The following is a 22,129-nucleotide window of genomic DNA, read 5'->3' on the forward strand; positions in this document are numbered from 1 at the left end:
GTGCGTGATTTCCTGCAAGATAGGAATGTCAGTGTTCTGCCATGGCCAGCGAAGAGCCCGGATCTCAATCCCATTGAGCACGTCTGGGACCTGTTGGATCGGAGGGTGAGGGCTAGGGCCATTCCCCCCAGAAATCTCCGGGAACTTGCAGGTGCCATGGTGGAAGAGTGGGGTAACATCTCACAGCAAGAACTGGAAAATCTGGTGCAGTCCATGAGGAGGAGATGCACTGCAGTACTTAATGCAGCTAGTGGCCACACCAGATACTGACTGTTACTTTTGATTTTGACCCCCCCCCCTTTGTTCCGGGACACATTATTCAATTTCTGTTAGTCACATGTCTGTGGAACTTGTTCCGTTTATGTCTCAGTTGTTGAATCTTGTTATGTTCATACAAATATTTACACATGTTAAGTTTGCTGAAAATAAACACAGTTGACAGTGAGAGGACGTTTCTTTTTTTGCTGAGTTTATATACCTTTCATAATATTTTCCCTTATGTTATTAACCTACTTCCTCTTTCTCTCTCTAATGTTGCTTCATTCCTTCTTCGCTTTCAACAGTTAAATGAAATAAGTTTCGTTGTCCTTATCTTCATCATTCAAATGTCATCCTTGAATAATATAGGTCTAGAATCTTCCCGAAGATTGATTTAATGGTTATGGGTCTGAATAAATAACTGCTATAGCCTACCGTTGTCGTGAGTTCTATTGGCTGCTTTATTTAACATTCAGCAAAAAATAAGAAATGCAACAAAAAAAAACACAGTCCAGCAAGCTGTTCTAGTCTAGCTTTTCCTGCATGGGACTCCAAGAGCTAAGGAGCATTTTTTAAGGAGAGGCCAGCTGAGCACCGGTGCTTGCGTATTGCGCAAGAGAGAGGCTATAAGTTAGAAGCTTATTATGCATAACCCATCATTAATTAGCTAAATATAAGGCTAATACTGCATTGAATTCATTACCTGAAAGAGGTAGGCTAGGACATCTATATATAGGGCTATATATCAATCTTGAACAGGATTATCTATTTTGGATGCAATTTGAATGGAGTTGATTGGAGAGAGAGAAAGACTGCAAGAGAGTGCTTGCACGTGCACTGATTTAAAGCAACGATATTCAAGTGATAGGCTGTTTTAAAACTGCAGCTGCAGTTGTAGAAAATTGTCCTTATACTTCTTAAAAAATCTAAGTACTTCCAGAGTTTTTGGAGAATTAAGATAGACTTTATTACACAAGCAATAGAGCCAAGCTGGTCTGCAGAGCAACTAACTTCCCAACACTCAGCCCTCAGTTTATATACAGTTCTATTCCTACACATTTTACATACTTTTTAGCTTAATCCCTCCCTGTTTAGTTCCTCCACCATTGTTTCCACGTCTTCACCTTTTGACCGCTCCGCCCACTTTCTTAGTTTATGATAGTGGTGAAATCTGACTTCTCCTCCTTCTATGTATTCAGTTTGGAAACAATAGTGGTGGGACCAAGCCCTGTCATGTAAAAAATAACAGAGCCATCATCTGGCTCTGCTCTGTTTATTCTAAAACATATCAATCAATACTTAAACATGGTTTAAACATGGCAGGTCCATTTTCTGAGCATAATCAATTCTCAACCATATACAGTTGTCACGACTTCCTCCGAAGCTGCCTCCTCTCCTTGTTCAGGCAGGCTTCGGCGTTTGTCGTCACCGGCCTTCTAGCCACTGCCGCTCCTCATCTCATCATTCCATTTGTTTTGTCTTGATTATTACACACACCTGGTTTCAATTCCCCTCATCAATACCTTAATAAGTGTTCCCTCTGCCCCCTTGTCTTTGTGTGTGATTGTTTATTGTGGAGGTTATATGAGCTTGGTGGAGCTCCTTGTACTTTGTATCAACATATTTACGGAATAAACCTTTATTTTGTGATTTACGTCCAAATCACGCGCCACAGAATCACACACCCGCCATGGAGTCAGCAGGAGAAGAGACCATGCCTGGAGTCGTGGCACGGGTCCACAAGCATTCTAGGATGCTAGCCAGCTTGGGAGAAGCGATCGATCGGGTTCTCCAGGTCGTCCAACGCCTGGAGAGGAGAGGACCCGACCCGACGGGATCAGCTGAGCGACCGGATCCGGCCACCCACACTCCAGCACCCCAAGGGATTAATCTATCCCGACCGAGGGAGTTTGACGGGACGGCTGCCCGCTGCCAGGGATTCTTCCTGCAGCTGGACCTCTACTTCGTGAATATCAGCCCGGCTCCATCGGAGCGGGAGAAGGTGTCCGCCCTCGTCTCCTGCCTCTAAGGGAAAGCCCTGGAGTGGGCCAACGCGGTCTGGAGAGAATGAGGATCGGTGTTGGACACCTACGCGGAGTTCGCTCGCCTCTTCCGTGCAGTCTTCGACCACCCGCCCAAAGGAAGAGAGGCGGGCGAGCGTCTGGTCCAACTGAGGCAAGGGAAGAGGACCGCGCTGGACTTCGCACTGGAGTTTCGGACCCTAGCGGCTGGGTCCGGGTGGAACGAGCGGGCCCTGATCGACAGATTCCGATGCAGCCTGCGAGAGGACGTCCGAAGGGAGCTAGCCTGCCGGGATGCCACATTAACCTTCGACCAGCTGGTGGACATGGCCATCCGGTTGGACAACCTGTTGGCTGCTAGAGGACGTCCTGGGAGTGGCCTGCCCATTTCACCTCCCCCCCAACTCGGAGTCCGTTCCGATGGAGCTGGGTGGGGCAGCGATCCGGGAGAATGGAGGAGCACAGCTTCAGTGTCACTCTTGTGGCAGAAGAGGACATTATACTGTGCGCTGTCGTCAGGGTTCCTCCGGGACTGGAGGCGGCAGGCATGGCACTCTCACATCACCCCAGGTAGCACAAACCCACACTCGGTCAGAGCCCTTTGCTGCACACTGCACTATACACGTCACCTTCCCTGACTATCCCGTAGTTTCCCAGTGTAAGGCGCTGGTCGATTCAGGCGCAGCTGGGAACTTTATGGACTGGTCATTAGCTCTAAGTCTAGGTATTCCATTGGTTCCCCTATCCACTCCACTGCCCATCAAAGCAGTTGACAGTCGACCATTAGGGTCGGGGTTCGTTAGGAAAGTTACAGCACCAGTCATAATGGTTACCCAAAGGACCCATAGAGAGCACATCACATCTCTGTTGAAGGGTGGGCCGTCCCGGCTCCGCTGGTCTGCTGAGGCTGACAGGGCCTTCAGTAACATGAGGGTTCTGTTCACCTCAGCCCCGGTACTGGCCCATCCGATCCATCACTACCGTTCGTAGTGGAGGTGGATGCGTCCGAGGTAGGGATAGGCGCAGTCCTGTCTCAACGCTCGGGCACGCCACCCAAGCTCCGCCCCTGTGCCTTCTCCAAGAAGCTCAACCCGGCGGAGCAGAACTACGACGTTGGTGATCGGGAGCTGTTGGCTGTAGTCAGAGCGCTGATAGTGTGGAGGCACTGGCTCGAGTGGGCGAAACTATCACGACTTCCTCCGAAGCTGCCTCCTCTCCTTGTTTGGGTTGGCTTCGGCGTTCGTCGTCACCGGCCTTCTAGCCACTGCCGCTCTTCATCTCATCATTCCATTTGTTTTGTCTTGATTATTACACACACCTGGTTTCAATTCCCCTCATCAGTACCTGTATAAGTGTTCCCTCTGCCCCCTTGTCTTTGTGTGTGATTGTTTATTGTGGAGGTTATATGAGCTCGGTGGAGCTCATTGTACTTTGTATCGTCTTATGTACGGAATAAACCTTTATCTGTGATTTACCCTCCTGCACCTGACTCCGTCCAAATCACACGCCACAACAGTTCTCATGCATAGAGTATATTTCCCACACAGTACGAATGAGCAGGCCCTTTCCCAGGTCCGTCTCCTGGCTCTGTTCCAGGCCTCCTCATTCTGTACCACAATCTGTATCACTTAGTCTTACTGCTTGTCTTTGTGATTAACTATGTTTTAACTTTATAGTCAAAACATATTTAACTATGTTTAACATATAGTTTAATTTATAGTCTACTGAAAAATGTGTTTAACTTATAGTCTGAAAAAATTTACTATGTTTATCAGTCTACTGAAAAATCCCCTATACAATTAAAAAAATTATACTCTTTACAATTAAAAAACAAGGTGACCCCCGAAAGCCAGATGGAGATGGGTAAATTAGACGCGCATTCGGTCTTTATAGTACTGTTGCATAGGCTATGCTGCAGCAAATGCAGGCCTACCTTTCACAATAAAAATAAGTGACCATGATGAGATGATAGAGCTACATGCATTGTGAACTGAGCTCCATACTGAGATGGGCTGTCTGTCATCGCATATAATTTAACAGTTCCATTTCACGACCGGTTTCTTGCAGTTATTTATCCAGGCGAAAAGGGAGTGGATTTGGGCGGTAAATCCCGGTAAATCTCGGTAACCGGGTTCCTGCTATTCAACCCTACTATCATGTAATGAATAGCGCTATTAAAGTTTAATAAATTATTATTTATTAATATTACCTACAGGTATACCATTCTTCAGTAGTAAAGACAGTTGAAAGGGGGAAATCATATTTTGTTTAACCCTTTCTCTAGTGGAGAGGTGCGTCAATGAAAATATGACCATTATGCCTTGGACTCTAAGTGCAAAAATATGAAATTGGTAAACTAATGAAAAGACAATAAACGATTAAAGCGATAATAAACATTTATTATTTGTACAAAACTTGGTTCTTGATAGGACGCTATATTCCAAAAAATAACAAGCTGGATGTACCACTGCATTTAATATCTACAGTGGGGAAAAAAAGTATTTAGTCAGCCACCAATTGTGCAAGTTCTCCCACTTAAAAAGATGAGAGAGGCCTGTAATTTTCATCATAGGTACACGTCAACTATGACAGACAAAATGATATTTTTTTTCTCCAGAAAATCACATTGTAGGATTTTTAATGAATTTATTTGCAAATTATGGTGGAAAATAAGTATTTGGTCAATAACAAAAGTTTCTCAATACTTTGTTATATACCCTTTGTTGGCAATGACACAGGTCAAACGTTTTCTGTAAGTCTTCACAAAGTTTTCACACACTGTTACTGGTATTTTGGCCCATTCCTCCATGCAGATCTCCTCTAGAGCAGTGATGTTTTGGGGCTGTCGCTGGGCAACACGGACTTTCAACTCCCTCCAAAGATTTTCTATGGGGTTGAGATCTGGAGACTGGCTAGACCACTCCAGGACCTTGAAATGCTTCTTACGAAGCCACTCCTTCGTTGCCCGGGCGGTGTGTTTGGGATCATTGTCATGCTGAAAGACCCAGCCACGTTTCATCTTCAATGCCCTTGCTGATGGAAGGAGGTTTTCACTCAAAATCTCACGATACATGGCCCCATTCATTCTTTCCTTTACACGGATCAGTCGTCCTGGTCCCTTTGCAGAAAAACAGCCCCAAAGCATGATGTTTCCACCCCCATGCTTCACAGTAGGTATGGTGTTCTTTGGATGCAACTCAGCATTCTTTGTCCTCCAAACACGACGAGTTGAGTTTTTACCAAAAAGTTATATTTTGGTTTCATCTGACCATATGACATTCTCCCAATCCTCTTCTGGATCATCCAAATGCACACTAGCAAACTTCAGACGGGCCTGGATATGAACTGGCTTAAGCAGGGGGACACGTCTGGCACTGCAGGATTTGAGTCCCTGGCGGCGTAGTGTGTTACTGATGGTAGGCTTTGTTACTTTGGTCCCAGCTCTCTGCAGGTCATTCACTAGGTGCCCCCGTGTGGTTCTGGGATTTTTGCTCACCGTTCTTGTGATCATTTTGACCCCACGGGATGAAATCTTGCGTGGAGCCCCAGATCGAGGGAGATTATCAGTGGTCTTGTATGTCTTCCATTTCCTAATAATTGCTCCCACAGTTGATTTCTTCAAACCAAGCTGCTTACCTATTGCCGATTCAGTCTTCCCAGCCTGGTGCAGGTCTACAATTTTGTTTCTGGTGTCCTTTGACAGCTCTTTGGTCTTGGCCATAGTGGAGTTTGGAGTGTGACTGTTTGAGGTTGTGGACAGGTGTCTTTTATACTTATAACAAGTTCAAACAGGTGCCATTAATACAGGTAACGAGTGGAGGACAGAGGAGCCTCTTAAAGAAGAAGTTACAGGTCTGTGAGAGCCAGAAATCTTGCTTGTTTGTAGGTGACCAAATACTTATTTTCCACCATAATTTGCAAATAAATTCATAAAAAATCCTACAATGTGATTTTCTGGAGAAAAAAAATCTCAATTTGTCTGTCATAGTTGACGGGTACCTATGATGAAAATTACAGGCCTCTCTCATCTTTTTAAGTGGGAGAACTTGCACAATTGGTGGCTGACTAAATACTTTTTTTCCCCACTGTACTTTACGCTCATAACATCATATTATACATTTGTATTCATGACAAATGGCTCAAAGACAATACTAACAGTTGGGTAGAAGAGCAATGTATTGTGATCAGATGTAAGAGAAAATTACACATTGTAGGCCACTAGTCGGAGAAGAGTGAGTTACTTGGCATACTCTGCAGGTCATCTTGTGTTACTCAGAGTACGGAGAACTCATCTGTAAAAGTTAAAGATTGTTTCTGCAGGTTCAGTCCAATCACCACAGAGAATTACAAGGAGTCTTCACGACAACTCATTTATTTTACAAAGGCACTTCATCTTACAATACTTATTTAAGGTCAAGGCCAGAGCAGAGATAAAGTCAACCTACGCTTCTGAACCTAGTTCATCTCCAGAGTGTTTTAATACCTTGCTGTGGTGTAGCCTACTCCCATACTGTATATTATGTGTTCTATAGCCAACTCTTCTATCATTACTATACACCATGCAAGTCAGTGGCGGTCAGTGCTGTTTAAGACTTTTTTATGCGCATCGCCTTATTTCTATTACAGCATATTGGATGAACGTCCTTCATATTCCATTCACCCAGCTCAATGAACATCGATAGGTTTAGGCTACTACATGATACTCAAATGTTCCCTATACCCATCATGAGGTTGCTACAACCTAGCCTACGAATTAAAGTTTATAACGTAGGTGCACAGGTCGAAAGACAAATTGGAGTAATCAAGGTGGCAGACAGTGACACATTCAATACCGCATTGCACACTCTTGCCTGCATCTAGCTGATCTAGGGTGTAAACACTAGTCAAAACAGTTGCAGACAATAGTTTTTATTGGACAAATTCAGGTAGGTTTAGCCCCATTTCGTTCGGCTTCCTCCTCTGAGGAGCCTCCACTGATACAAGTGTAACAGAGTTGAAAATGCATTTCTTGTATTATCACCAAAATTGAGACAACAGTTATTGTATACCAGCACCTACTGGCTTAGAGAGGCAACTGCGTCTCTGCAATGGAAGAGTTGGCTCCATTAGATAGGTCTACAGTTTGGGACTAGGCTAGATGCAGTGTGTCTGTTTAGGTTGGGCGGTTACTGTACTCACGGCAGTCTCAATCTCCAAGGGGCTGAGGTGCTGGTTGAGCATGTCAAACATCCCAGGGGACATGGGAGGTTCTGGGGAGGAGCAGGGGGGAGGCGTGGTACTAAGGGCGGGGGCGGCAGGAGTGGAGAGAGAGAGAGAGAGAGAGATATAAGTCAAGGGAATGGTTTAGACTATAGAAACAAAGGATATCTAATTAGCCTAATATAGCCTAATATTTCAGATACACATCTTCAGCGCAGGTCTGCATGCAACTCCTGGTATGCACATATTATAAGATCTTAACAAACTTAAACTGTTAAGTACTCACTACAAAGTGGAGATGGGGATCAGCATAGATGATATGTATGGAAAGACTGCAAGAAGATTAAAAAAATTGGAGATTATGGGCATGTTAGTAAACAACCATTCAAATTGTTGACAATATCAATCCTGCTTCCCAGTTCCCCGAACATTTGACTGTCCAGTTGTGCTGATGATTATACAATGTTTGTATAAAACATTCACCTGATGTTGGAAGAACATTCCCAGAACACATTTAGTCTTTTCTTTAAAGGTTCCCAGAATGTTTCATTAGGTTCTGGGAACAGTCTGGTGGGAACATTGTTGGGACATCACAAAATATTTGTTCCCAAAACACAAAAACCTTTTCCAGTTGTGCGGGTGATTATACAATGTTTCTTTTAGGGTGCAAAAAACATTCACCTGTTGTTACAAGAAACACATTTTTTATGTTCTTTAAAAGTTCCTAACATATTTCTGTAGGTTGTTTGTAACATTGCGGGGACATGACAAGAGATATTTCCCAAAACAAAAAAATCGTCCAGTTGTGCTAATGATTACAATGTTTCTATTAGGTTGAAAATACATTATCCTGATGTTGCAAGAACATTCCCAGAACACATTTTTTGTACTTCTTTAAAAGTTTCTAAAACATTTATTTAGGTTGTGGGAACATTGTGGGGATATGACAAGAGATAGGTTCCCAAAACACAAAATCTGTCCAATTGTGATGACATTCTTAGAATGTTTGTATCAGGGTGCACAAAACATCCCCTCAATGTTCTTTGAATTGTATTAGTATTTTCCCAGAATTATAAAATTACGTTTTGAACAGTCCATGGAGGTTTCTTTCATGTGTTTGTGTTATCTTACTGTTGAGGAAATTAGTTGTACAACAACCCATGTGGAAACACATATGACAATTATTCAGAATCACATGACAATCCATCAACATTAACTGAATATTCCAGGAATGTTTTTTTGAACAACTTCTATTGCTCCAACATTTTATTGCTGAAGTATGTTCAGGGAACATTAGTAGAACCAACATGTCATAATGTCACACTATAACTTTATGAGACCATTGTAGGAATATTCCCTGCTTGTTGTTATGGGTGTTTTGAATAACATATCCATCAACATTAGCAGAACATTCCTGTAATGTTTCCTCAGAACCACTTCTATTGCTCCCACATTTTGTTGCGGTAGTATATTCTATGAATATTACCGGAACATTGTGTTATTACATTCCCTGGCATCCTAATGGGAAACTTAGGGGAATGTTCTGTGGTAGTTTTTACAGATATCGTGAAGAACATTTTAGTGAATGTTAGGAGAACATTCCAAGGATAATTCATTTCAAACCTTTTTATATAAAAAAATATTTGCTGATCAAAAACATTCTTTGAATGTTTGTGGGACGTTATCATCCTAATGTTAGCTCAAACCCTAACTAGAACTTAATGGGAATGTTAGCTGATGTTGTGGGAATGTTCCCGGTTTGCTGGGCTGCTGGTTGTTATCAATACACATCATTGGTTGTTAGGCCTATACAGGATCTTAATTTGACCACCTATTGCAGGATAAATGTTCCTGTGCCATAGGAAATGTAAACTTGTAGCGTATTTGAGGTTTAAAAATGCTTCTAAAGTTTGTAATTTCAACTTTTAAATGTCAGACTTAATTTGCCCTAACGAAATATTTATCAATCCATACTAAAAATGTATTCATTATAATCCACATAGTAATTCAAATTTCCTTTTGCTGCAGGATTATTTTCCTGCTGTGAGAAATTGGTGAATCTAAGATCCTATACCTGGGTAGGTGTCTCGGATGTCATCTCCATTAATGTTAGCGAAACGTTCCAGTAATGTTTTCTCAGAACCAATTTAATTGAATCCAGACATAATTGCTGAAGAATGTTTAGGGAACGTTATTGGAACAATCATACCTTAACATCAAACTATAACTTTAGCATTGTGGGAATATTCCCTGCTTGTTGTTATGGGTGTTTTTAATAACATCTCCATCAACATTAGCAAAACGTTCCCATGTTTTCTCAGGACCATTTCTATTGCTCTCACATTTTGTTGCAACAGTATGTTCTAAAAACATTACTGGTACATTGTGTTATTACATTACCTGGAAACATAATGAGAACATTTGGGGAATGTTCTGAGGTGGTTGTTAGGAGAACGTTCCAAGGATAGTTCTTTATTTTTATTTTTATAAAAAATACATTTTCTTATCAAAAACTATATTTGAATGTTTTTGGGATGTTATTATCCTAATGTGAATCTTAGCTAATGTTCTGGGAATGTTCCCGGTTTGCTGGATTGGTTATGAGCGATAATTGCATGTTGTGCACCAACCCCCAGTAACTAGGTAACACACAGGTAGACCTAGGTGGTCAGAATTATTTTATATACAGTACAAGCCAAAACCCTTTCTATCATAAACATGTCTTGGCAGACATCTTGCCTTTGCTCTGCTGGCTGTTGTAATGTCGTCCGAAGGCCTCGTCTTTGGGTTTGTCTGGGTAGAGGAACTTTAGAGGGTTCTCAGGGACCTCTCCGTCTGCGATGACCTTGTAGTCACGGATAATGTCGGCAAATGGGAGAGCGCTGAGGCGAGATTTGGTGTACGGCTCCACCGAGATGAACTTGGCCTCTCCTGCTGACACAGACACAACCATAGCGCCAATCAGAGTTGAATGTTTACAGAATCAATGTTAAAGACACTGTGGAAGTTTAGGTGCTAATTGTTTTGTGGATTTCAATGTTGACTGCATGGTTCAGATCAAATATGAATCAATTTATTATCTTATGAAACCAAACAAATAATTTGTTTTAGGCAAACAATATCACTTTACTAATGGGTGTGGAGAGGTGTGACCCTTTATGTCTAATCAGGTAATTTCTGGACAATATTTCTCTCCATGTAGGGGACCCCCTTTGGCTCAAGAGGAGATGCAAAAATTCCATATAGTGAAGATAATTTTTTCACGACACCACAGTAATTGACAGGCGAGCAGGCCTCACCACTGTCGGACTGCTCCACCCAGGTGAAGGTGATCCCGCCCAGGTGGCTCTCGCTGAAGCGCAGAAGGAAAGTCCCAGGCTCCTTGTCCTTCAGACGGGCCCTCTCCGTCTCCTTACTGACAAAGCCCATGATGCAGCTGAAGGAAGCACACCCAAACCACATCATCAGTTACACCACCGTTACATTACTTATTTACACCCACTGATTTAACAGTACACTGTGGTCTATAGCCCTCATCAGTGAATAGATCAATCCAGTCCATTAGATCAATTCAAATGGAACTGAACCTAATGATTCACTTCTTGATTTACAACTGAGATGAAATGGAACTGAACCCAACATTGTAGTTTAGCAAAGGGTAGCTTGAGGATCAGCAGGGGGTACACAAAGCAACCTGTAGCCCCTAGCATCTATCCCCTAAGCATTTATGTAGATCTGAGAATATTGTAGAAGCAACATGGTAATAACTCCATCTGTCCCCCTAATAATTGTCCACATATGGCATAGTGCCTAGGGGAAAGGGTATCCCCTAGGGTAGGGGTTGTTTCTGACCAGGCCTTAAGTCTCACTTGTCGTTCCAGATGGGAAGTAGGTGCTTCTTGATGAGCTCCAGGATGTAATCCAGCCACATCCAGAAACTGAAATTCTTCCCAGGAATATTCTCCTGGAAAAAGCAGACGGAATGGGAAAGAGAGATGAGAATTACCCTTAAAAGTTTTCATGGCATCTTTCAGTAAAAAGACAGCCTCAAATTATCAATTTAATTTGACCACTGGAAGTAGGCTGAGGGGAAGTGGTGCAATTTGTTAGTAAGACATGACATCCTTCATCTTGTGTTTAAGACTTGTAGTAGTAGGACTATAGGAAGCAGTAGGACCTACCTTGCAGAATTTGGACCAGGATACCTGACATTCATTTTGGGAGGCTTGCTGACCTACAGTGAAGATGATTAATAGATTTATGATTATTTTAAAAAAAACATTACAAATTCATACACTAAGAATGAATATTAAAGTATTCTTGGACAGAAATAGCACCACCTTAGATAATATAGAGAGAGTCCATACTATTGTGGTGGTTGGAAGCCAAAGACAGATTGTGAACAATCGCATGACAATTCACATTCCTGTTCTCTCATAATTGAAAATACTTGTGAAGGACGGGAGCGCTTTTCCTCATGACCTGTGCAAATAAATGATGTAGGTATGCTGTTCCAACACTGTTATGCCCTCATGAAAAGAGTTCCACTAGGCCACCATACCCAAGAGTTTCTCTCCTAGCATGCACAGCTGTTCCCTGTTGAGGCCCCGCCCAGTGAAGGTGGAGAACTGCCAACTCAGTACCTCAGAGAGCTGGCCCCAACTGGCCCGCTGAGGACTGGCAAAGAAGCCCAGGTTCTAAAAAAGGGAGCGGCACAGAGGAAAGAGAGAGAGATAAAAGATAAAACACCTAAAAGAATGGTGGTAGTGTGTGTGTGTGTGTGTGTGTTCAGCTCACCCTGGGTTCGTCAGTCAGCAGGTTGTACCACATGACAGATGCCCAGCCTCCAGGCAGCTGGCTAACGTTGGAGATGACCACCAGAGGAAAGGAGCAGGTCTGCAGAGAGAGAGACACATATGCATGCACACATACACACAGTCACACACACACACGCATACAGTATATGCTTACACAATGACTAATAATGACTGACAATGTATGCCAGGAAGACTGTGTGGGGGTTATATGTGGTGTGGGACGGTGTGGAGTATTGTAAGAATATGTGTGGTGTGTGTGGGAGAGTGTGTGTCTTATATAGGAGACTAGGTGAAAAATCTGCAAGGCACTTAACCCTAATTGCTCCTGTAAGTCGCTCTGGATAAGAGCGTCTGCTAAATGACTAAAATGTAAATGTAAAGAAAATGTGAAGGAGAGTGTAGAAATTGACTGACCTCCAGGTCGATGTTAATGCCCTGTATGTTGAACTGGGCCTCAAAGCTGAGGGAGTGGAGCTCCTCCGTCACAGAGAGAGGACCCTGGAACCAGCAGAATACACACACACACACACACACAGACACACGACACACAAGACACACACACACTTTACTAAATGCCTTCCTCTTACAAACACTCTACTACACCACACTTCACTAAACCTTTTTCTCAGAACACATTAAATACAGTAGCAGAGGGCTACAAAAACTTTTTTGTGCAGTGAGTGACCCACCAAGGAATTTGCCCTATTTACCAAAGAACAGCATTCCATAACAAGGCTGGGAAAAATATAAGGACCCGATCTTCAAGGAAGTAATTCAGTGGCGACTAGTCATTCAGGGCAAGAGCCCCACCTGTTTTGAGCCCCACATTTTTAGCTAAGAAATGGCATTAATACGTGTCACATATCAGTTTGCAAGCAATAAATAAAACATTAAAAATAAAGTAATTGAGTTAATAAAGCCGCTTTTTTGCTTTCTTGAGTAAGGCAGCTCCAAAATGCAGGTGTTTCAGCCTAGCTCAGTGCTTTCTGTGGTGGTGGGGCAGCCAGCAGAAAATACGGAGCGTAGGTGTTGGTAATGTTCTCTAGTTGCGCCGTGATTGGCTCAGTGTTCTGTCACTCATGGGTACACTACGTCACCACCAAGTCTAAGGGTAGAGCTCGAGAATTCAAGCACCTTGGGTGCTGCCATAGAGTTACATTAGAAGAGCCCATCCAAGAAGGCTCAAGGTCATAGGCCACAGATAAAATGACATCAAATCACATTATATCTACAGTAGCTTTGATTGGACTGATCATGTCAGAATCATACTTTCAAAATCTTAGCAAGCAGTCATCATCATGAATCAAGTCGACAATCTACTGGCGAATCCTTTTTTAATCCTTGTCATATGAAGAGAAATTATGAAGAGAAATTATAGATAAAATGTATCGGTGCTCATCGGCCATTGGACATAAACATTACACAACAAGTTGGAACTCGCAAATTCAACAATGAGTGGTTTGGAAGGAATCAGTGGCTAACTGCAAGCATTTCAAATCAATCACTAGCCTGCTATTCAGTGGAGTGGCTATGTTGTCCCATATCTGGGATTAAGGGTCTCTTTTCCAAACTTAAAATTATAAACATTCAACATTGGCCATGCTGTCAATGAAGGATGATTTGTGCCGCGCTCAAAACAACTGTTAACTCGGAACTGTGAAATCTGACTTCAGTGAGTTCAAGACAACTGGAAACTCTGAAAAAACGAGCTTAGACTGGGAAAAATACGTTTTGAACGGTCATCCAACTCAGAATTGAACTCGGGCCTCTTTCTAGAGCTACGACCTGAAGATCACTGACATCATCATGATTCAACCTTGCTTTTTTCAGAGTTCCCAGTTGTCTTAGGGAGGTAGCTCAGTTGGTAGAGCATGGCGTTTGCAACGCTAGGGTTGTGGGTTCGATTCCCATGGGGTATGAAAATTAAAAAGAATAATGTAAATGTAAGTCGCTCTGGATAAGAGCGTCTGCTAAATGACGTAAATGTCATGTAAATGTCTTGAAAGCACCATAAATCCAGAGAATGCCAGACTTTGATGACAAAATTTGCCCACGAAGGACCGCCGCACCACCTTCCTGTTCAAGTGAGCACATCACAAGGTGAGTCCAAAAATGTATTGTATGCTGCTGCATAAATTATGTAATATGCCAGGGAGATATGTATACTGTAGCTAAGAAAGTAATACTAAGTGTATGTAGTAAACTGTTAGTAGCCCATGTGCCTCACCCTAATAATTTGGTATACTTTCGCCTACTGTTCTGACTTGGTGGTGCACATGTAGCCTATAGCCTGTTTTAGAGAAATATAATCAGCGAATATTGTAAGAGCTTTCATTGTCTGCTTATAAGCCCCCTTTATCCTACGGTTCTGACTTGGTGTACAGGGAGAACACTGTAAGAACGGCTCATGTTCTGAATTCTGTCGCTGTACATTTCAAAAGTGCTGAACAAATAGTTATATTAACTACGTCCGTCCTAGCTCGCTCATTAATGTCTTAATCGAAATTACGGATTGCCTTTTATTCGCTTGTCGTCCCCTTATGCCATAGTTTGTACATCTCAATTGTCAGTAGAAACCACATTTGTTTAAGCAAGTCAGCCATATCAGCTATGTTTTTTTTTTAAGGCAGTAAATGTGGCTGAATGAACTGTTTCACTGCCAGACAAGGCTCCGCTGATAGCCAGGTGTAGCAGTGGTAAGGTGTTGGGACTGCTGTTGGGACTCTGCTGTTGGGACAGCTTTATATAGGCCCTAACAGTTTGTGGGCACCGTTTGTCACCATTATAATGCAATTAATGTGTTGTTTAGTTTTGTGTAGTGGCTTTGCTGGCGTGCATCCCACATTTTGTTTTTTTTGCCCCTCCAAGATTTACATGCTAAAATCGGCACTGAAGTAATTATATTCCCTCTACAGTATATGAGCAATATGGGGAAGTTTGATAGCAGTATTCATTCAGTCATTTTCTGTGATAAGATAAGGATCCTGTATCCAAGTGTCTAAAGCATGTCAATGAAGACTTGCCATGACTTTTGTTGAGCTACGTGAATAAAAAGGCAAAATAAACTCCTTTCTTATATTCAAAAGTTAATCTATGATCAAACTTTCTCAGAAAGAGCACATGTTATTTCAATTAGGAGTTTACTAGGGAGTTAACAAGGTTTTCCATCTGTGATTGAAATCGTAAGCAAACAAAAGCCATTGTCCTGAAAAGGAGTTCAAACTTCAAATTAAGGGGAAAACGTTGTAAATCCTTGGCAATGTTGCCCTCTACTGTTTTAAGAAAGCAGCTACCTCTTTCTTAATGGAAGTGTTTTTGAGTTAATCTTTTAAAAATATATAACCTCAAGCAAAGTAAAACAAAGGATTTACCTCTAAATAAATCATAATTATTAAACTCTTAATTCACCTCTGTGTCCAATGACTTCTAATCAAATGATCTCTGGTTGACCAGAATTCATCTCTTTTGAAGTTGTTACAAAGAGACAGAAGAAGAAGTAAGACATCCCACTCCCTAATTCTTTCTGGTTACATTACAGTCAATAAACTAAGCAGAGCAGACCCAGCTGCTAATGCATTGGAGCCTATGGGAGAGCCAACCCGTTAAGCAGACTGGAACTGACAATTTTTTTCAATGGTAAACGGCCTGAGCGGGACATCTTCATTTATCCACCATCTTTGGCTCGACAAAGCAGTTCTACCATGGCAAACACATCTGAAGTTCATGTTTCAAAGGTGAAGGTTTACTAAAGGTCACTTTGCTAAAGTGTAATCTTAGATAGGCATGCATCACTGACCCTTAACCATGGAAAAACTAAAAGTTTTGTTCAACTTTCATATTACTTCTCTCACCTCGTTCACCTTGGTCCCATTAACATATTTCTTCTCTTTCAGCTGCTGAAGAAGATATAAATATTAAATCAATGCATAATAAATATACTTACATTAATATCAAATGAACTATTCACACAACGTAATGTACAGCTAGGCCAGGGTGATCTCAATAAAACAGTTTTGCTATTTAATAGGGTCATTGCAAACAGTTGTGTGTTATTTCCAATATGGCTGTTGCCAGCCAGCCCCATTGAACCAAATTAGTTTGATTCCACTAAAATGTTTCACTAAACCTGTGGATTAACAGATTGAGGTTGAATTATTATTAAAATGTTGGTGTGTTAGTGGGGACAGTGAAAGTGAGAGTTTACCAAGTGTCTGAACTCCACAGACAGACAGCCATTGGATGATTCCTCCACGTCCATTACTTTGGTGTTGGTAGTTAGGATGAAGAACTGACGATTTCTGAATGGAGATGGACGGGGCAAAGCCATAGTTAGTAGTCTGAACTAAGCACACACACGCACAAACATAGCACAGCAACAACAACAAAATGAACTAAGATACTGTACATGGCAAACACATGTGGTGGTAGAAACAACTCAAATTCAAGTTGGATTCCAGGCAGCTAAAAAGGGAATTAGTCTGCTCACTTAAACTGTGTCATCTGATTTGTAATCAAACATGACTTCTCATATTTCTCTCTTTGTCACTGTTCTCCCTACACACTAAAAACAAATGGTTCTACATAGTGCCAAATACAGGTTATTTGGCTTGTAAGCATAGCGGAACCCTTTTTGGTGCTATATGGAACCTTTTTTTGAAGGCTCTATAAAAATAACCATGCTCATAAGGTTCTAAATGGAACATGTATGGGGCTTTCCTAAGATTCTATAAATAACCATTAAAAAATATTCGATATAGCACCAAAAAAGGGTTCCGCTATGGTTCCAACCCTTTTTGGGGCTATATAGAAATAACCCTTTTTTATGGTTCTTTATAGAACCTTTAAGGAGAATGGTTCTATAAAGATTATTCTGGTTTAAGAGCCATATTATACTGTCAAAATTCCATAGTTTTATTATTGTGTTTATTAACAAGTTTAATCAGGTGTGCTAGCTCTGGAACAGCTGGGGGTCCCTGAGGAGAGAATTGAGAACTACTGACTTAGTCAACCATTCTCAACTGACACAAGGCCATACGTGAGTCTTTCACAAGACACCGTCACTGGCCATAGTCATATACAGTGCTTTGAAAAAGTAATTACCCCCTTACACTCTGGTTGTGCCACTGGTTGTGCCACCTTTAGCTGCAATGACTACAACCAAACGCTTCCTGTAGTTTTTTATCAGTCTCTCACGTCGCTGTGGAGGAATCTTGGCCCACTCTTCCAAGCAGAACTGCTTTAACTCAGCCACATTTGTGGGTTTTCAAGCATGAACTGCTCGTTTCAAGTCCTGCCACAACATCTCAATTGGAATTAGGTCTGGACTTTGACTAGGCCATTCCAAAACGTCAAATTAGTTGATTTTTAGCCATTTTCAAAAGTTATGCTTTTGACTCATCTGTCTATAGAACATTCTTCCAAGATCCTTGATTGTCACGCCCTGGCTCTGGGGACTATGTTATGTTGAGCCAGGGTGTGTAAGTCTATGTTTGTATATCTATGTTGGCCTGAGTGACTCCCAATCAGAGGCAACGAGTGTCAGCTGGTTGTCTCTGATTGGGAGCCATATTTAACTGTCGGTCTTTTCACTTTGTGTTTGTGGTTTCTTGTTCCGTGTTTGTTGGTTTATGTAACCAGGGACGTCACGTTTCGTTTTTGTTGTTTTGATCGTGTGATCATCTTGATAAAATAAAATGTTCGCATTCAACGCTGCGCCTTGGTCCTCCTCATTGGTAGACGATCGTGACAGAAGAAACCACCATAACAGGACCAAGCAGCATGAAGAAGAGAGAGGATGGACTTGGGAGCAGTGGAGTAGGAGTCTCGACTGGGCCAAGCCAAGAGAAGAGGAGAGAGGTTGGTCTTTGGAGCAGTGGGGTGAGAGTCTGGCGAGAACGATGGAGGCCTGGCCCACGGGGAGGAGAGACCCCCAGAAAATTTTTAGGGGGGGGCTCACGACGTCGGGGCAGCAGGAGGCCGCGATAGAGCGGTCCAGCGGGTTGGCAGAGGAGGCCGCCAGGTTACGGGAGTCACTGGTCACCAGGGGGAGGGAGGTTGTAGAGGCACGGCGAGAGGTACTGGCGTGTGTTGCCAGTCCGGTCCGGCCTGTTCCTGATCCCCACGTAGGGCCAGTGGTGTGTGTTCCCAGTACGGGCCGGCCTGTTCCTGCCACTCCCACCAAGTCTGTGGTGCGCGTCGCCAGCCCAGTCCGGCCCATCCAAGCTCCCCGCACCAAGTCAGTGGTGCGCGTCGTCAGCCCGGTCCGGCTCATTCCTGCTCCCCGCACCAAGTCTGTGGTGCGCGTCACCAGCCCTGTCCAGCCCGTTCCTGCTCTCCGGACCAAGTCTGTGGTGCGCGTCGCCAGCCCAGTCCGGCCCATTCCTGCTCCCCGCACCAAGTCTGTGGTGCGTTTCGTCAGCCCTGTCCGGCCCGTTCCTGCTCTCCGCACCAAGTCGGTGGTGCGCGTCGCCAGCCCAGTCCGGCCCATCCAAGCTCCCCGCACCAAGTCAGTGGTGCGCGTCGTCAGCCCGGTCCGGCTCATTCCTGCTCCCCGCACCAAGTCAGGGGTGCGCCCGTCAGCCCGGTCCGGCCCGTTCCTGCTCCCCGCACCAAGTCAGTGGTGTGCCCGTCAGCTCAGTCCGGCCTGTCCCTGCTCCACGCACCAAGCCTACGGTGTGCGTCGTCAGCCTGGTAAGGCCCGTTCCTCCTCCACGCACCAAGCCAGGGGTGCGCGTCGTCAGTCCAGCACAACCCGTGCCTGGGTCATGTCCGGGCCGGATCCGCCGCCGAGGCGGAGTGCCCACCCGGTCCCTCCCCTGTTGTGGTTGTTTGGCGCGGTCGGAGTCCGCGCCTTTGGGGGGGTACTGTCACGCCCTGGCTCTGGGGACTATGTTATGTTGAGCCAGGGTGTGTAAGTCTATGTTTGTATATCTATGTTGGCCTGAGTGACTCCCAATCAGAGGCAACGAGTGTCAGCTGGTTGTCTCTGATTGGGAGCCATATTTAACTGTCGGTCTTTTCACTTTGTGTTTGTGGTTTCTTGTTCCGTGTTTGTTGGTTTATGTAACCAGGGACGTCACGTTTCATTTTTGTTGTTTTGATCGTGTGATCATCTTGATAAAATAAAATGTTCGCATTCAACGCTGCGCCTTGGTCCTCCTCATTGGTAGACGATCGTGACATTGATGATCATCCAGGTGCTTCCAGGTGCTTTCTGGCAAACTTGAGTCAACGTTTTGGACGAGATGGGTCCCATTATGTCTGGAGAAAACCAAACATTCCACAGTAAGAACCTTATACCAACGGTCAAGCGTAGCGATGGTAATGTGATGGTTTGGGGATGCTTTGCTGCCTCAGGACCTGGACGACTTGCCTTAATAGAACCATGAATTCTGCTCTGTATCTGAGAATTTTACTGGAGAATGTCAGGCCATCCATCTGTGAGCTGAAGCTGAAGCGCAGCTGGGTTATGCAGCAAGAAAATGATCCAAAACACACAATCAAGTCTACATGAAAAAGACTAAAAAGCAACACATTTGAAGTTTTGGAATGGCCCAGTCAAAGTCCAGACCTAATCCCAATTGAGATGTTGTGGCAGGACTTGAAACGAGCAGTTCATGCTAGAAAACCCACAAATGTCGCTGAGTTAAAGCAGTTCTCCATGCAAGAGTGGGCCAAAATTCCTCCACAGCGACGTGAGAGATCTGATCAACAACTACAGGAAGCGTTTGGTTGCAGTCATTGTAGCGAAAGGTGGCACAACCAGTTATTGAGTGTAAGGGGGCAATTACTTTTTCACACAGGGGAATTGGGTGTTGCATAACTTTGTTAATAAAATAAATAAAATAAGCACCCATTTTTTTTTGTTATTTGTAAACTCAGGTTACCTTTATCTAATATTAGGTTTTGGTTGAAGATCTGATAACATTCAGTATAAAAAATATACAAACATTTAGAAAATCAGAAATACTTTTTTACAGCACTGTATAACATGAAAGAGCATAACACAACAGATGAGATAAACTAGAATGACACTCTCACTCATGGTTGCACAAGAAGAGCTGTGCAAAAACCATGCCCCAAAATATTCTAATGAGCCACCGACCCTACATTTTAATTATCACTAAAAGAGGAATGAACCCTTTTTTGAACTGCAAAGAACTTTTGAAGGGCTCAAAGGGTTCTTTGGGTCAGTATGGTTCCACATAGAACCATCACCCTTCCCAAAGAACCATTGAGGAACCCTCATGTACACACATGCCACATGAGAAGCTTCGATATTGGCCTAAATAACAACAACAGGAAATCCCCACAAACATCCCACATTGAGGTTGCATGGGTATACTCACACTCTGCCAGGGGGGAGGTCCCTACACACAGGGAAGAGAATACATTACATTACTCAGTAATGTAGTGCTAGCTTGATTATAAACGTCAATGAAGCATATCTTGATGTCTATGAAACATTACGTTTCTGAAATATATTCATGTTCACACAATGTTGTCAGTTTGTGTAACAGAGCTTGCAAAGAGCGACCACTTTGAGGCAAATGTGCCACATATTGCTGTGTTCCATTACACTAATACTCACTTGTCAAATATTGTCTTCACTTTTAGTTGGTAATCCACCTCTGGAAGTTTGACCAGCAATCTAGACAGAAAAGTGACCAAACATAAATATTTAGCAAAAACATACACTCCCCTGACAGTTTATTAGGTACAGATAGTGAGTCACTTGGCCATGGCTTGCTATATAAATCAGGCAGACAGGCATCGAGGCATTCAATTACTGTTCGATTTAAGGTTAGAATGGGCAAAACGAGTGACCTAAGCAACTTTGAGCGTGGTATGATCGTCGGTGCCAGGCGCGCTGGATCCAGTATCTCAGAAACGGCCACCCTCCTGGGCTTTTCACACACGACAGTGTCTAAGGTTTACAGAGAATGGTGTGACAAACAAAAAACATCCAGTCCGCGGCAGTCCTGTAGGCGAAAACAGCTTGGTGGTGAGATAGGTGAAGGAGAATCGCAAGAACCGTGCAAGCTAACAGGCGGGCCACAAACAGACAGATAACGGTGCAGTACAACAGTGGTGTGCAGAACGGCATCTCGGAACGCACAACTTGTCGATCCTTGTCACGCATGGGCTATTGCAGCAGATGACCACACCGGGTTCACGCTTATCAGCTAAAAACAAGAAGTAGCGGCTCCAGTGGGCACGCGATCACCAACACTGGACAATTCAGGAGTGGAAAAACATTGCCTGGAACATGACAGTGAGTTCAGTTTACTTGGGTAGCCTGCACAGTCCCCAGACCTCAACCCAATAGAACATCTTTGGAATTAGTTGCAACCGGCTGTTCGCAGCATGAATGCACCGCCGTCCAATCTGCAGCAACTGCATGATGCCATCACGTCAGCATGGACCAACATCCCTGTGGAACGTTTCCGACACCTTGTAGAATTCCCCGAAGAATTCAGGCTGTTCTGGAGGCAAAGGGGGGTCCGACCCGGTACTAGATGGGTGTACCTAATAAATTGTCTGGTGAGTGTATATTTATGATGTACACACACACACACACACACAACGGATTGATAAGCAACATGTATTGAGTTGTGTTGCATCTTAATACACATACCTGACTTTGGTGGTGAACTGCACCCCAGTCTTGATGATAAGAGGTTTCTGGGGATGGGTTGGCATACATGGCTGCTTCTCCACCACAAAGGAGCTGTGGACATTGTACAAAGGATGACACAACGATGGCACACAAGATAATTACAATAGCATAATAGCAGTTGTGTATACCACCTAGTTTTGGATGGAGGCAACATA

General features: G+C 43.4%; 1 protein-coding gene across 5 annotated transcripts in view; it reads right to left on the minus strand.

Moving 5' to 3' along the window:
• Window positions 1-6,345: 6,345 nt before the first annotated feature.
• The window catches only part of stat4 (signal transducer and activator of transcription 4), a 28,289-nt gene continuing 12,505 nt past the window's right edge, over window positions 6,346-22,129 (minus strand). The window contains exons 9-23 of one of the 5 annotated variants that reach the window (XM_041864291.1): window positions 21,933-22,025; window positions 20,886-20,945; window positions 20,644-20,664; window positions 16,500-16,593; window positions 16,147-16,191; window positions 12,710-12,793; window positions 12,276-12,374; window positions 12,040-12,175; window positions 11,660-11,712; window positions 11,348-11,442; window positions 10,778-10,914; window positions 10,218-10,409; window positions 7,765-7,810; window positions 7,458-7,557; window positions 6,346-6,571 (exon numbers count right to left, since the gene is read on the minus strand). In XM_041864291.1, coding sequence (XP_041720225.1) covers window positions 6,548-6,571; window positions 7,458-7,557; window positions 7,765-7,810; window positions 10,218-10,409; window positions 10,778-10,914; window positions 11,348-11,442; window positions 11,660-11,712; window positions 12,040-12,175; window positions 12,276-12,374; window positions 12,710-12,793; window positions 16,147-16,191; window positions 16,500-16,593; window positions 20,644-20,664; window positions 20,886-20,945; window positions 21,933-22,025 — 1,279 coding nt within the window. In that variant the 3' untranslated portion in view covers window positions 6,346-6,547. Of the gene's footprint in view, window positions 6,572-7,082; window positions 7,558-7,764; window positions 7,811-10,217; window positions 10,413-10,777; window positions 10,915-11,347; window positions 11,443-11,659; window positions 11,713-12,039; window positions 12,176-12,275; window positions 12,375-12,709; window positions 12,794-16,146; window positions 16,192-16,499; window positions 16,594-20,643; window positions 20,665-20,885; window positions 20,946-21,932; window positions 22,026-22,129 lie in introns of those variants that run through there. The other 4 variants (XM_041864284.1, XM_041864276.1, XM_041864270.1 and 1 more) reach the window with 4 other exon arrangements.

Source organism: Coregonus clupeaformis, chromosome 4 (assembly GCF_020615455.1).
Source record: "Coregonus clupeaformis isolate EN_2021a chromosome 4, ASM2061545v1, whole genome shotgun sequence".
NCBI classification, from domain to species: Eukaryota; Metazoa; Chordata; class Actinopteri; order Salmoniformes; family Salmonidae; genus Coregonus; species Coregonus clupeaformis.